Source organism: Rhodnius prolixus, unplaced genomic scaffold (assembly GCF_049639745.1).
Source record: "Rhodnius prolixus isolate KJV_2025 unplaced genomic scaffold, Rpr scaffold_8, whole genome shotgun sequence".
Taxonomy (NCBI): Eukaryota; Metazoa; Arthropoda; class Insecta; order Hemiptera; family Reduviidae; genus Rhodnius; species Rhodnius prolixus.
Genome location: NW_027411593.1, coordinates 4236813 through 4252120, shown reverse-complemented (window position 1 = coordinate 4252120; position 15308 = coordinate 4236813). Strand labels below are relative to the sequence as shown.

Sequence of the window (15308 nt, the reverse complement as noted above, 5' to 3'; positions counted from 1 at the left end):
CATGTTTATTTGAATCTGTGACAGGTCTCCGATTTTCATCCTTTTATTGGAGGTAGATTAACTATTTAGTTTGATGTTACAAAACTCTTGCCAGTAAATCAATAATAATTGAAGTCGAAATCTAGACAACAACAAATGGATTAATCTATCTCTAATGATAAGTCCGAAACTTGCACGCAAATAATTGATTTTCAGTTAAGTTTAAATCGGAGGCAAAAATTTATAAGAATTAAGAGGTTATTTATGAAAATGGAACATTTGAGAAAGAAATAAATTGATAATATGCATGGCGAACGAATCTAAAACAGATTCTAACCATTCTAACGATTCCAAAAAAGATTCTAAGATTCTAACGATTCCAAAAAAGATTCGAACGATTCTAAAAAAAAGATTCGAACGATTCAAAAACAGATTTAAAAGATTCTAACGATTCTAAAAATAATTCTAACGATTCCAAAAAAGATTCGAACGATTCTAAAAAAAAGATTCGAACGATTCAAAAACAGATTTAAAAGATTCTAACGATTCTAAAAATAATTCTAACGATTCCAAAAAAGATTCGAACGATTCTAAAAAAAAGATTCGAACGATTCAAAAACAGATTTAAAAGATTCGAACGATTCTAAAAATAATTCTAACGATTCCAAAAAAGATTCGAACGATTCTAAAAAAGATAAGATTCTAAGAAAAAAAGATTCAAACGATTCTAAAAAAAAAAACTTCAAAATCTTTATAATGAAATTACCGTCGGCTATTTTGACTGTTATCTTCCACATTTACATGTGAATCACAACTGTTTTCAGAAATGATAAAATTTCAGAATTCAGAATTCGATACAAAAAAATAAATTCAGAAATAACGTTATAGTGGAATCACTAGTTTAAACATGCATTACATTGAAAGTAATGAACGAACATTGGTACTAAAAGCAATTAAAAAAAAAGCTCTACTGTGGCTGTGCCATGGACACGGCCGTGTGTTGTACGTGAATAAGTTTACGTAACGGGTTATATTTTTTATATAAAATATTTTTATTTATGTATTTAGGATGAAATCAAGGAAACAAATAATTACTGTGTTACAATATAACTTTATTAATTATAGGTCTGTTATACGAAAAGTACGACACAAATGGCATACAAGATACATCGAGATTTCTGGTAAACGTTAAATCAATATAGGCATTACCTAACGTTGTTGGAGAAGTTTCAATATAAGACAAATTGAACTCGCTGGGCATGAAGTCGGGCAATGAGCGGTTTTGTGAGACATCAACATTAAAGTCTCCAACTACCTCGTAGTAAGATCAGGCTCGTAATCGGGTATAATTTTAGAGATGTTTTTGGAATATTTTAACAACAATCGTAACATAAAGAGTTTAATTTCTGCTAACGCTGTACCCGGATGGATATACACACACACCCGAGTACGAATTTTGAAGATGCCATTGGCCTTTTTTCGTTTACTAAACAGACATCACCAGCTTTTGCGTCTTTCATTTCCAAATTAATTTCCGAAATGTCAATGTTAACTCCATTACAATCAGTGAAGCTATTGATGTTGCGATATATGGCGACTCCACCGGCTTTGCGACTTTTACCATTCGATTATTTTTGAGAAGCCCTTTCCAACCGTATACGATCTCTGTATTTGGTTTTGGCTTTTCGACGCGTAAAGGCCGACATTATATATTTTTGATAATATTTTTTTATTGTAACACCTTTATTTTATTCACTGTCACTATTTTACACTAATGTTTTATATACAATCGATAGATTGTGACGACAGCTGACGATCAAAACTTAAACGAACATCGTAGCTTCTCCGAGTCAAAAGTTATACTAATTGCAAATCTCGATACGCAGCAAAATGATCTGAAAATGGCGGCGCTTCCCCCTCCACCGCGCGCGATGCGTCACAATCCTCGCTTATGGTAATGAATTCTTTGATCCTTTAGCTATCCAGTGGTCTAATTTAATTTTGGATGTAGACGATAGATTCGAAACTATAATGCCAAACTGTATCCCCCGATTTTGTTATCATTAGATTTTTTGGATTGCCACCATATGATTCAAATTTAAAGACGTATTCACGTCAATATTCAAACCCATTAAAAATTTATATTCAATTCTTTTGTTATTATTATTAATGCTTGAAAGAGGATATTAAACATTTATTTTGTATTCTCTCGTAATTTATTATTTAATTTAATATTTCTAATAGTAGCTTTTATTTAAAAAAAAACTGTAATAATAAAAAATATTCAATCAAAATAAAAACTAGATTGTTTGGGGCTCCATAAAACCGGCCATAAAAAGTTTCGCGCCCCTCCACTATAAGTTCAATGAATGTTACAACAATGCATGCAATTACATTTTACAACATGTTGCATGTTTTGCTGTTGATGAGGCCGTTAATTACACCCAACTGAAAAGGAAAACTTAACCTACTTCTTTTCCAGAATCGCTTTAAGAAACATTTATCTGGGAAAATGTTAGAAAATTTAAACTTACAAAACTGCTAACAAATTTACAGTAATGAACAAGCAGTTTAAAGAAAAACCATTTACCGAGAAAATTCCAAAGCTTATTGTTGATAGTTCATAATCGATTATTTTAACAATATATTGATTTGATATATTATAATTATCGATTCAAAACAGCAAATTTACACTTTCCGTGATTTTCCAGTTTAGAGATATCCAGATAACATTTTTTGATTACCATAATTAGAGATGGTAATAAAAATGGAACCCAAAAATGGGGTAATTAAATTAAATTTTGTAATTATACAAAAATTAAAAAAACTTAATTTTGGCCAGCCTGTTGGTAACAGCTGCATCTTTATAGCGTCCGCGATTATAAAGGATAAAGAATAAATGATGTCTCATTAGGCTTAAAGTGAAGCAGATGTACTCCTGATAACAGCCTCATTTTTGACATCAGCTGCTCTCTGCATGCTGATAGACTTTAATTGCACATTATAACATTTTAAAGATTAATAAATAATATTAAATAGAGGAAATATTATGGCCAATTTTAGTTATAAGTTTTTATTATTTTTTTTTGGCCAAGCTAGAAGAACTAGGTCGAAAGTTTATCAAACTAATAAAACCAAAACTTATTAGCTAAATTTGGTCACCAAAAAACAATGAACAATACTCTCTACAACTAATATTGTTAATTGCACCAAAATTTCGAAAATGTGGGTTGAAGTTTCTGAGTCGAAAACTTGGAACTTCCAAGGTATCGGGAATCCAACTGCAAGAGAAAGTAAACAGTTTTACCTACCCCCCGTCCCACCCAAAAAGTAAGGGACCACTAAGGAACCAAGTCGCAAAAAGCAAGAAAACTCCTGTGAAATTCAAACGAGTCCAAACTAACTCCTTCCTTGGATACAGTTTCAATCCGTTAGGAATACATTATCATTACAGTCAGTTTTACTTACCCCCCCTCCCATCACCGCTGAGTATCCCAGGAATACATTATATATTCCTCCTTACTCAAGAAGAGGAATTCAATTTGAACTTTCTTAATTTCAACCATCTTTGCAAAGCTTTTGAGGTAAAAACTCTATAGGGGGTCTTGATTGGGTAGCAAAAGGTTTATTTACTTCTCACTTCTCCTGTCTTAGACAAGTGGGATCTTCACTTGACTATCTGAAGAATACCTAATAAAGGGTGAATAAGGATTACTGGGGCCTTGCAGAGAGAGTTTCTTATTTTTATTAGCGGGAATGCGTTAACTTTAAGGCGGGCCGAACTATCAAATTAGGTGTAGTGGACGGAGACGATTAGCTAACTATACTTTACTGTAAATTTCTCATATAAACCATTGGGAATATAGACTAGCACCGCAATACATCTTAGCTTTGCGGGTCCAGCCTATAACCGCTCGGCTATCGTGGCGACTAGCTAACTATACTTTACTGTGAATTTCTCATTGGGAATATAGACTAGTACCGCAATACATCTTAGCTTTGCTGGTCTAGCCTATAACCGCTCGGCTACCGTGACGATTAGCTAACTATACTTTACTGTAAATTTCTCATATAAACCATTGGGAATATAGACTAGTACAGCAATACATCTTAGCTGTGCAGGTCTAGCCTATAACCGCTCGGCTATCGTGGCGATTAGCTAACTATACTTTACTGTAAATTTCTCATATAAACCATTAGGAATATAGACTAGCACCGCAATACATCTTAGCTGTGCGGGTCTAGCCTATAACCGCTCGGCTATCGTGGCGATTAGCTAACTATACTTTTTTTATACTGTACATTTTTATTATTCATGGCTATCAAAATTTTTCTACCGGAAATGCCAATTAAAAAAGAATTTTCACTTCCTTCCGATTTCTAAGTAACAAACTTCAGTCAGTTATAGTGAGGAATGAGGACAGGCGAAGACTGGGTCAAAAAGAGGACCAAATGCGCTCACCCCGTTCGCAGTTTGAGACCAAAGGAGATCATGTACCGTAACGACCTTGGACACCTCATAAAGAGAGGAAGGTTTCTCTAACTAGACTGTCCAATTTCTCTCTCTCTCACTTCCGCCCTCTCAGTCGCTCCTTTTTTAGAAGCGAAAGGTTCTCTCCATGGTAAATTTTCATTGGCTGTATAACTCTTATTTAAATAAAATGTAAATCTGACAACAGAATTGAGTACGTGCCATCAATGCTGATGTTGTAATTATAATAAGCCAACCCAATCAACCATCTAGCTGAACTTGGCCGAACGAAACAACATGGTGGAATACGTTATAAAGTTCTTGACAAAGTTGTAGTTATGCTTATTAAAGTCATGTCTGAGTTTTGATGAGGTTGATGAACTAAATAGTTGTAGCAAATCTAGCGAGAGGAATGAGAAGGCAGACTCTAGGGTGTGAGTGTGTGTGTAGAGATTGTTAACTATATTAGTTGGGTTGTTTAATTAGTGAAGTTGATAAGTGGAGGGGAGTGTGCAAGGTAAGTGATCAGTTAGGGTTACTGGAGAGGCGCGGTAGTTAGTTCTTGGAGAGGAGTCATGCGGTTGGTACACCACTGCACGGAAACCACAGTTGACGTCACGTGCAGCATCCAGCACATGCTGTGAGCGAAGAAGGGATTCAAGAAGCGCCAAATGCTGCCCTTGCGCAACTTCTACAGCTTTTCATTAGGATGCCTCCGTCTTGACGATTAGTTTCTACTTGCTAATTTGGAATTAGATACACTCGGGTACAGGAGCTAGCGAACTCCTCACGACGTTTCTGCATATTCCCTTCTCTTGTACACTGGACGAGTCCCAATATCCTGGAGTTTCTCGCTGCTTTACAGCACTTGGAATACTCCTCCTTCCAGACATTCCCATTAACCTGCCTTCATTCCACCCAAAACTTACCATTTAGACGTGTTCTAAACTCTGGATTAGTATTCATAACTAATTCAAAATTCATATTTATTAAGGTACACTATCTGATGCAACAAAATTTTATGATACCCATAACTAAATTGGTTTCGAGGACCATCACTTGCCAAAATAGCCGCGTAATATGTGACTGCTCGAAGCATTTAATTCACCGTCTTATCTATTAACAATGAACTCTCTGATAAGAACAATTATTAGTTATTCATGAATTTACATGATTTCCTTCGTGAAGGGTCGCCAATGGGGTTTCCCGACTACCTAAATACCTAGTAATTATTATTATTATAAATTTCAATTTAAGGCGCATCAACATTTGAGGTTATCAGTGCCCGGAGCTTTATTTATTTATTTTTTTTCACTGCAATTTCGGCCTGGATTCGAACCGGGGATCTCCGCATGGAAATCCAATATGCTAACCACACAGCTAATCCGTTCCATTTATTCTAATGAATTAGCATCGTGATCTGAATGGAATTTTTCCCTGAATATTAACTAACCCTTTCTACTGTTCCAGGAAATATCGCGATCTTGTCTAATTTTCTACATCGATATTTTAACAAACTTCTGGAACTCGTTACGCTTAGTGCCACTTCATTGCTAGCACGTAGAAGGTCAAAGATTAATTTGAAATTCTATTAAAGGCTCAACTTCCGCAGTGAAAGGTTACACCTCTCTCGAAAATACCATTTTAGTATTACAAGAGTTTTTTTTAAAGGAAAATGTTGCTTCCTTTTCTACACGGCAATTTCTTCTTTCTACAGGAAATCCTAGAGTTCATTAAATATTTAGATAATTTAGTGGCTCTCAAATAATAAGGCACTTTATAAGGGAATCGGAAAAGTTGCTTAAAGAAAGGGGCTTAAAATGAACATTATAGAATCAGGTTCTATCTAGTTGGGTCTTTTAAAAGTTTTAAGAAGATTATTTTGGGACAAAATGGTCTCAATTTAGTCAAAATTTGGAGAAATCGATTCTAAACCATGCTAACTTCCGGTTAACCTCTTATTTTCTTAACGTATCAATTCATCAAAATTTCTTTCATTAATGAATTTATTAACCCAAACCTCTCTCTCCAGTTCACAAGGTCAACCAATAGAAAGTGACAACGATTTTTTATTTAAAATAAACGGAAATAAAATACGCTAACAAACATTGAAACGAGAAAAATGGATAACAATTTGGAAACTGGCCAATAAAAGAACGCATTCTGTTGAAAAAAACAGCAAGTTTATAATTCTTTTTTCCAACATACCTTGAAAGTGTCCAGATCAGCCACAGAACAGGTGAGCACAGCTTCCCGACCCAAGGCAACTGTAACGTTGGCTATAGCACCAGTAAAGTGTGGCTCCTTTCCTGCACAAACCAAACGGAAATAATTTAGTTATAATTAAAGTTAAGGCAGAAATATTTTCCATTTTTTAAAGACATATTCTTTTTTACGGCTATAAGAGAAAGTATCGTAATCGGGCAGATTTTCGTCTGTGAGATTTCACCGGAAATATGAGATTTATACCAAATTGTAGAGAATACACAGCTCTATATCCGACATAAATCGCATTGTTTTAGTAGCAATAGTTAACGAGATATAGTAGGTTAATCTTTGATGGTTTTACAACTAGTTGAAATTTCTAACCTCTTTTTCTCCCTTTCTACTGTACAGATTTTATTAATTTTTATACCAAATTGTAAGGAATACACAGCTCTATAACAGACATAAATCGCATTATTTTAGTAGCAATAGTTAACGAGATATAGAAGGTTAAAATTTGGTGCTTTTGCAACTAGTTGAAATTTCAAACCATTTTTTCCCCCTTTCTACTGTACAGATTTTAATGAGTATTATACCAAATTGTAGAGAATACACAGCTCTAAAACCGACATAAATCGCATTGTTTTAGTAGCAATAGTTAACGAGATATAGAAGGTTAAATTTTGGTTGTTTTGAAACTAGTTGAAGTTTCAAACCTTTTTATCTCCCTTTCTAATGTACAGATTTTAATGAATTTTATACCAAATTGTAAGGAATACACAGCTCTATATCCGACATACTCGTATATCGCATTGTTTTAGTAGCAATAGTTAACGAGATATAAAAGGTTAAATTATAGTGGTTTTACAACTAGTTGAAATTTCAAACCTCTTTTTCTCCGTTTCTACTGTACAGATTTTAATAAGTTTTTATACCAAATTGTAAGGAATACACAGCTCTATATCCGACATATATCGCATTGTTTTAATAGCAATAGTTAACGAGATATAGAAGGCTAAAATTTGGTTGTTTTGCAACTAGTTGAAATTTCAAACCTTTTTTTCCCTCTTTCTACTGTACAGATTTTAATGAGTTTTATACCAAATTGTAGAGAATACAAAGCTCTATATCCGACATAAATCGCATTCTTATAGTAGGAATAGTTAACGAGATATAGAAGGTTAATCTTTGATGGTTTTACAACTAATTGAAATTTCTAACCTCTTTTTCACCCGTTCTATAGTACAGATTTTAATGAGTTTTATACCAAATAGTAAGGAATACACAGCTCTATAACCGACATAAATCGCATTGTTGAGATATAGAAGGTTAAAATTTGGTTGTTTTGCAACTAGTTGAAATTTCAAACCTTTTTTTCTCCCGTTCTACAGTACAGATTTTAATGAGTTTTATACCAAATAGTAAGTAATACACAGCTCTATAACCGACATAAATAGCATTGTTTTAGTAGCAAAAGTTAACGAGATATAGAAGGTTAATCTTTGATGGTTTTACAACTAGTTGAAATTTCTAACCTTTTTTTCTCCCGTTCTACAGTACAGATTTTAATGAGTTTTATACCAAATAGTAAGTAATACACAGCTCTATAACCGACATAAATCGCATTGTTTACTTACCAAATGGTAAGTAATACACAGCTCTATAACCGACATAAATCGCATTGTTTTAGTAGGAATAGTTAACGAGATATAGAAGGTTAAAATTTGGTTGTTTTACAACTAGTTGAAATTTCAAACCTTTTTTTCTCCCGTTCTACGGTACACATTTTAATAAGTTTTATACTAAATTGTAAGGAATACACAGCTCTATAACCGACATAAATCGCATTGTTATAGTAGGAATAGTTAACGAGATATAGAAGGTTAATCTTTGATGGTTTTACAACTAATTGAAATTTCTAACCTCTTTTTCACCCGTTCTACAGTACAGATTTTAATGAGTTTTATACCAAATAGTAAGTAATACACAGCTCTATAACCGACATAAATCGCATTGTTTACTTACCAAATGGTAAGTAATACACAGCTCTATAACTGACATAAATCGCATTGTTTTAGTAGGAATAGTTAACGAGATATAGAAGGTTAAAATTTGGTTGTTTTACAACTAGTTGAAATTTCAAACCTTTTTTTCTCCCGTTCTACGGTACACATTTTAATAAGTTTTATACTAAATTGTAAGGAATACACAGCTCTATAACCGACATAAATCGCATTGTTATAGTAGGAATAGTTAACGAGATATAGAAGGTTAATCTTTGATGGTTTTACAACTAGTTGAAATTTCAAACCCTTTTTTGTCTTTTTCTACTGTACAGATTTTAGTGAGTTTTATACCAAATTGTAAAGAATACACAGCTCTATAACCGACATAAATCGCATTGTTATAGTAGGAATAGTTAACGAGATATAGAAGGTTAATCTTTGATGGTTTTACAACTAATTGAAATTTCTAACCTCTTTTTCACCCGTTCTACAGTACAGATTTTAATGAGTTTTATACCAAATAGTAAGGAATACACAGCTCTATAACCAACATAAATCGCATTGTTTTAATAGCAATACTTAACGAGATATAGAAGGTTAAATTTTGGTGGTTTTACAACTAGTTGAAATTCCAAACCTCTTTTTCTCCTTTTCTACTGTACAGATTTTAATGAGTTTTATACTAAATTGTAAGGAATACACAGCTCTAAAACCGACATAAATCGCATTGTTTTAGTAGCAATAGTTAACGAGATATAGAAGGTTAAATTTTGGTTGTTTTGAAACTAGTTGAAGTTTCAAACCTTTTTATCTCCCTTTCTAATGTACAGATTTTAATGAATTTTATACCAAATTGTAAGGAATACACAGCTCTATATCCGACATACTCGTATATCGCATTGTTTTAGTAGCAATAGTTAACGAGATATAAAAGGTTAAATTATAGTGGTTTTACAACTAGTTGAAATTTCAAACCTCTTTTTCTTCGTTTCTACTGTACAGATTTTAATAAGTTTTTATACCAAATTGTAAGGAATACACAGCTCTATATCCGACATATATCGCATTGTTTTAGTAGCAATAGTTAACGAGATATAGAAGGCTAAAATTTGGTTGTTTTGCAACTAGTTGAAATTTCAAACCTTTTTTTCCCTCTTTCTACTGTACAGATTTTAATGAGTTTTATACCAAATTGTAGAGAATACAAAGCTCTATATCCGACATAAATCGCATTCTTATAGTAGGAATAGTTAACGAGATATAGAAGGTTAATCTTTGATGGTTTTACAACTAATTGAAATTTCTAACCTCTTTTTCACCCGTTCTATAGTACAGATTTTAATGAGTTTTATACCAAATAGTAAGGAATACACAGCTCTATAACCGACATAAATCGCATTGTTGAGATATAGAAGGTTAAAATTTGGTTGTTTTGCAACTAGTTGAAATTTCAAACCTTTTTTTCTCCCGTTCTACAGTACAGATTTTAATGAGTTTTATACCAAATAGTAAGTAATACACAGCTCTATAACCGACATAAATAGCATTGTTTTAGTAGCAAAAGTTAACGAGATATAGAAGGTTAATCTTTGATGGTTTTACAACTAGTTGAAATTTCTAACCTTTTTTTCTCCCGTTCTACAGTACAGATTTTAATGAGTTTTATACCAAATAGTAAGTAATACACAGCTCTATAACCGACATAAATCGCATTGTTTACTTACCAAATGGTAAGTAATACACAGCTCTATAACCGACATAAATCGCATTGTTTTAGTAGGAATAGTTAACGAGATATAGAAGGTTAAAATTTGGTTGTTTTACAACTAGTTGAAATTTCAAACCTTTTTTTCTCCCGTTCTACGGTACACATTTTAATAAGTTTTATACTAAATTGTAAGGAATACACAGCTCTATAACCGACATAAATCGCATTGTTATAGTAGGAATAGTTAACGAGATATAGAAGGTTAATCTTTGATGGTTTTACAACTAATTGAAATTTCTAACCTCTTTTTCACCCGTTCTACAGTACAGATTTTAATGAGTTTTATACCAAATAGTAAGTAATACACAGCTCTATAACCGACATAAATCGCATTGTTTACTTACCAAATGGTAAGTAATACACAGCTCTATAACTGACATAAATCGCATTGTTTTAGTAGGAATAGTTAACGAGATATAGAAGGTTAAAATTTGGTTGTTTTACAACTAGTTGAAATTTCAAACCTTTTTTTCTCCCGTTCTACGGTACACATTTTAATAAGTTTTATACTAAATTGTAAGAAATACACAGCTCTATAACCGACATAAATCGCATTGTTATAGTAGGAATAGTTAACGAGATATAGAAGGTTAATCTTTGATGGTTTTACAACTAGTTGAAATTTCAAACCCTTTTTTGTCTTTTTCTACTGTACAGATTTTAGTGAGTTTTATACCAAATTGTAAAGAATACACAGCTCTATAACCGACATAAATCGCATTGTTATAGTAGGAATAGTTAACGAGATATAGAAGGTTAATCTTTGATGGTTTTACAACTAATTGAAATTTCTAACCTCTTTTTCACTCGTTCTACAGTACAGATTTTAATGAGTTTTATACCAAATAGTAAGGAATACACAGCTCTATAACCAACATAAATCGCATTGTTTTAATAGCAATACTTAACGAGATATAGAAGGTTAAATTTTGGTGGTTTTACAACTAGTTGAAATTCCAAACCTCTTTTTCTCCTTTTCTACTGTACAGATTTTAATGAGTTTTATACTAAATTGTAAGGAATACACAGCTCTATAACCGACATGAATCGCATTGTTTTAGTAGCAATAGTTAACCAGATATAGAAGGTTAAATTTTGGTGGTTTTACAACTAGTTGAATTTTCAAACCATTTTTTCTCCCTTTCTATTGTACAGATTATAATGACTTTTATACCAAATTGAAGGGAATACACAGCTCTATAATTGACATAAATCGCATGGTTTCAGTAGCAATAGTTAACGAGATATAGAAGGTTAAATTTTGGTGGTTTTGTAACTAGTTGAAATTTCAAACCCTTTTTTCTCTCTTTCTAATGTACAGATTATAATGACTTTTATACCAAATTGAAGGAAATACACAGCTCTATAATTGACATAAATCGCATGGTTTCAGTTGCAATAGTTAACGAGAAATAGAAGGTTAAATTTTGGTGCTTTTGCAACTAGTTGAAATTTCAAACCATTTTTTCCCCCTTTCTACTGTACAGATTTTAATGAGTATTATACCAAATTGTAGAGAATACACAGCTCTAAAACCGACATAAATCGCATTGTTTTAGTAGCAATAGTTAACGAGATATAGAAGGTTAAATTTTGGTTGTTTTGAAACTAGTTGAAGTTTCAAACCTTTTTATCTCCCTTTCTAATGTACAGATTTTAATGAATTTTATACCAAATTGTAAGGAATACACAGCTCTATATCCGACATACTCGTATATCGCATTGTTTTAGTAGCAATAGTTAACGAGATATAAAAGGTTAAATTATAGTGGTTTTACAACTAGTTGAAATTTCAAACCTCTTTTTCTCCGTTTCTACTGTACAGATTTTAATAAGTTTTTATACCAAATTGTAAGGAATACACAGCTCTATATCCGACATATATCGCATTGTTTTAGTAGCAATAGTTAACGAGATATAGAAGGCTAAAATTTGGTTGTTTTGCAACTAGTTGAAATTTCAAACCTTTTTTTCCCTCTTTCTACTGTACAGATTTTAATGAGTTTTATACCAAATTGTAGAGAATACAAAGCTCTATATCCGACATAAATCGCATTCTTATAGTAGGAATAGTTAACGAGATATAGAAGGTTAATCTTTGATGGTTTTACAACTAATTGAAATTTCTAACCTCTTTTTCACCCGTTCTATAGTACAGATTTTAATGAGTTTTATACCAAATAGTAAGGAATACACAGCTCTATAACCGACATAAATCGCATTGTTGAGATATAGAAGGTTAAAATTTGGTTGTTTTGCAACTAGTTGAAATTTCAAACCTTTTTTTCTCCCGTTCTACAGTACAGATTTTAATGAGTTTTATACCAAATAGTAAGTAATACACAGCTCTATAACCGACATAAATAGCATTGTTTTAGTAGCAAAAGTTAACGAGATATAGAAGGTTAATCTTTGATGGTTTTACAACTAGTTGAAATTTCTAACCTTTTTTTCTCCCGTTCTACAGTACAGATTTTAATGAGTTTTATACCAAATAGTAAGTAATACACAGCTCTATAACCGACATAAATCGCATTGTTTACTTACCAAATGGTAAGTAATACACAGCTCTATAACCGACATAAATCGCATTGTTTTAGTAGGAATAGTTAACGAGATATAGAAGGTTAAAATTTGGTTGTTTTACAACTAGTTGAAATTTCAAACCTTTTTTTCTCCCGTTCTACGGTACACATTTTAATAAGTTTTATACTAAATTGTAAGGAATACACAGCTCTATAACCGACATAAATCGCATTGTTATAGTAGGAATAGTTAACGAGATATAGAAGGTTAATCTTTGATGGTTTTACAACTAATTGAAATTTCTAACCTCTTTTTCACCCGTTCTACAGTACAGATTTTAATGAGTTTTATACCAAATAGTAAGTAATACACAGCTCTATAACCGACATAAATCGCATTGTTTACTTACCAAATGGTAAGTAATACACAGCTCTATAACTGACATAAATCGCATTGTTTTAGTAGCAATAGTTAACGAGATATAGAAGGTTAAAATTTGGTTGTTTTACAACTAGTTGAAATTTCAAACCTTTTTTTCTCCCGTTCTACGGTACACATTTTAATAAGTTTTATACTAAATTGTAAGGAATACACAGCTCTATAACCGACATAAATCGCATTGTTATAGTAGGAATAGTTAACGAGATATAGAAGGTTAATCTTTGATGGTTTTACAACTAGTTGAAATTTCAAACCCTTTTTTGTCTTTTTCTACTGTACAGATTTTAGTGAGTTTTATACCAAATTGTAAAGAATACACAGCTCTATAACCGACATAAATCGCATTGTTATAGTAGGAATAGTTAACGAGATATAGAAGGTTAATCTTTGATGGTTTTACAACTAATTGAAATTTCTAACCTCTTTTTCACCCGTTCTACAGTACAGATTTTAAAGAGTTTTATACCAAATAGTAAGGAATACACAGCTCTATAACCAACATAAATCGCATTGTTTTAATAGCAATACTTAACGAGATATAGAAGGTTAAATTTTGGTGGTTTTACAACTAGTTGAAATTCCAAACCTCTTTTTCTCCTTTTCTACTGTACAGATTTTAATGAGTTTTATACTAAATTGTAAGGAATACACAGCTCTATAACCGACATAAATCGCATTGTTGAGATATAGAAGGTTAAAATTTGGTTGTTTTGCAACTAGTTGAAATTTCAAACCTTTTTTTCTCCCGTTCTACAGTACAGATTTTAATGAGTTTTATACCAAATAGTAAGTAATACACAGCTCTATAACCGACATAAATAGCATTGTTTTAGTAGCAAAAGTTAACGAGATATAGAAGGTTAATCTTTGATGGTTTTACAACTAGTTGAAATTTCTAACCTTTTTTTCTCCCGTTCTACAGTACAGATTTTAATGAGTTTTATACCAAATAGTAAGTAATACACAGCTCTATAACCGACATAAATCGCATTGTTTACTTACCAAATGGTAAGTAATACACAGCTCTATAACCGACATAAATCGCATTGTTTTAGTAGGAATAGTTAACGAGATATAGAAGGTTAAAATTTGGTTGTTTTACAACTAGTTGAAATTTCAAACCTTTTTTTCTCCCGTTCTACGGTACACATTTTAATAAGTTTTATACTAAATTGTAAGGAATACACAGCTCTATAACCGACATAAATCGCATTGTTATAGTAGGAATAGTTAACGAGATATAGAAGGTTAATCTTTGATGGTTTTACAACTAATTGAAATTTCTAACCTCTTTTTCACCCGTTCTACAGTACAGATTTTAATGAGTTTTATACCAAATAGTAAGTAATACACAGCTCTATAACCGACATAAATCGCATTGTTTACTTACCAAATGGTAAGTAATACACAGCTCTATAACTGACATAAATCGCATTGTTTTAGTAGGAATAGTTAACGAGATATAGAAGGTTAAAATTTGGTTGTTTTACAACTAGTTGAAATTTCAAACCTTTTTTTCTCCCGTTCTACGGTACACATTTTAATAAGTTTTATACTAAATTGTAAGGAATACACAGCTCTATAACCGACATAAATCGCATTGTTATAGTAGGAATAGTTAACGAGATATAGAAGGTTAATCTTTGATGGTTTTACAACTAGTTGAAATTTCAAACCCTTTTTTGTCTTTTTCTACTGTACAGATTTTAGTGAGTTTTATACCAAATTGTAAAGAATACACAGCTCTATAACCGACATAAATCGCATTGTTATAGTAGGAATAGTTAACGAGATATAGAAGGTTAATCTTTGATGGTTTTACAACTAATTGAAATTTCTAACCTCTTTTTCACCCGTTCTACAGTACAGATTTTAATGAGTTTTATACCAAATAGTAAGGAATACACAGCTC

The 15308-nt window shown here is 32.1% G+C and overlaps 1 protein-coding gene across 1 annotated transcript in view; it reads right to left on the bottom strand.

Annotated features, from left to right (window-relative positions):
- Nucleotides 1-15308, bottom strand: part of LOC141450729 (lachesin-like) — a 338800-nt gene that overhangs the window by 91326 nt on the left and 232166 nt on the right. Inside the window, exon 2 of the mRNA XM_074121461.1 lies at nucleotides 6659-6759. Coding sequence (XP_073977562.1) covers nucleotides 6659-6759 — 101 coding nt within the window. The remainder of the gene's footprint in view (nucleotides 1-6658; nucleotides 6760-15308) is intronic.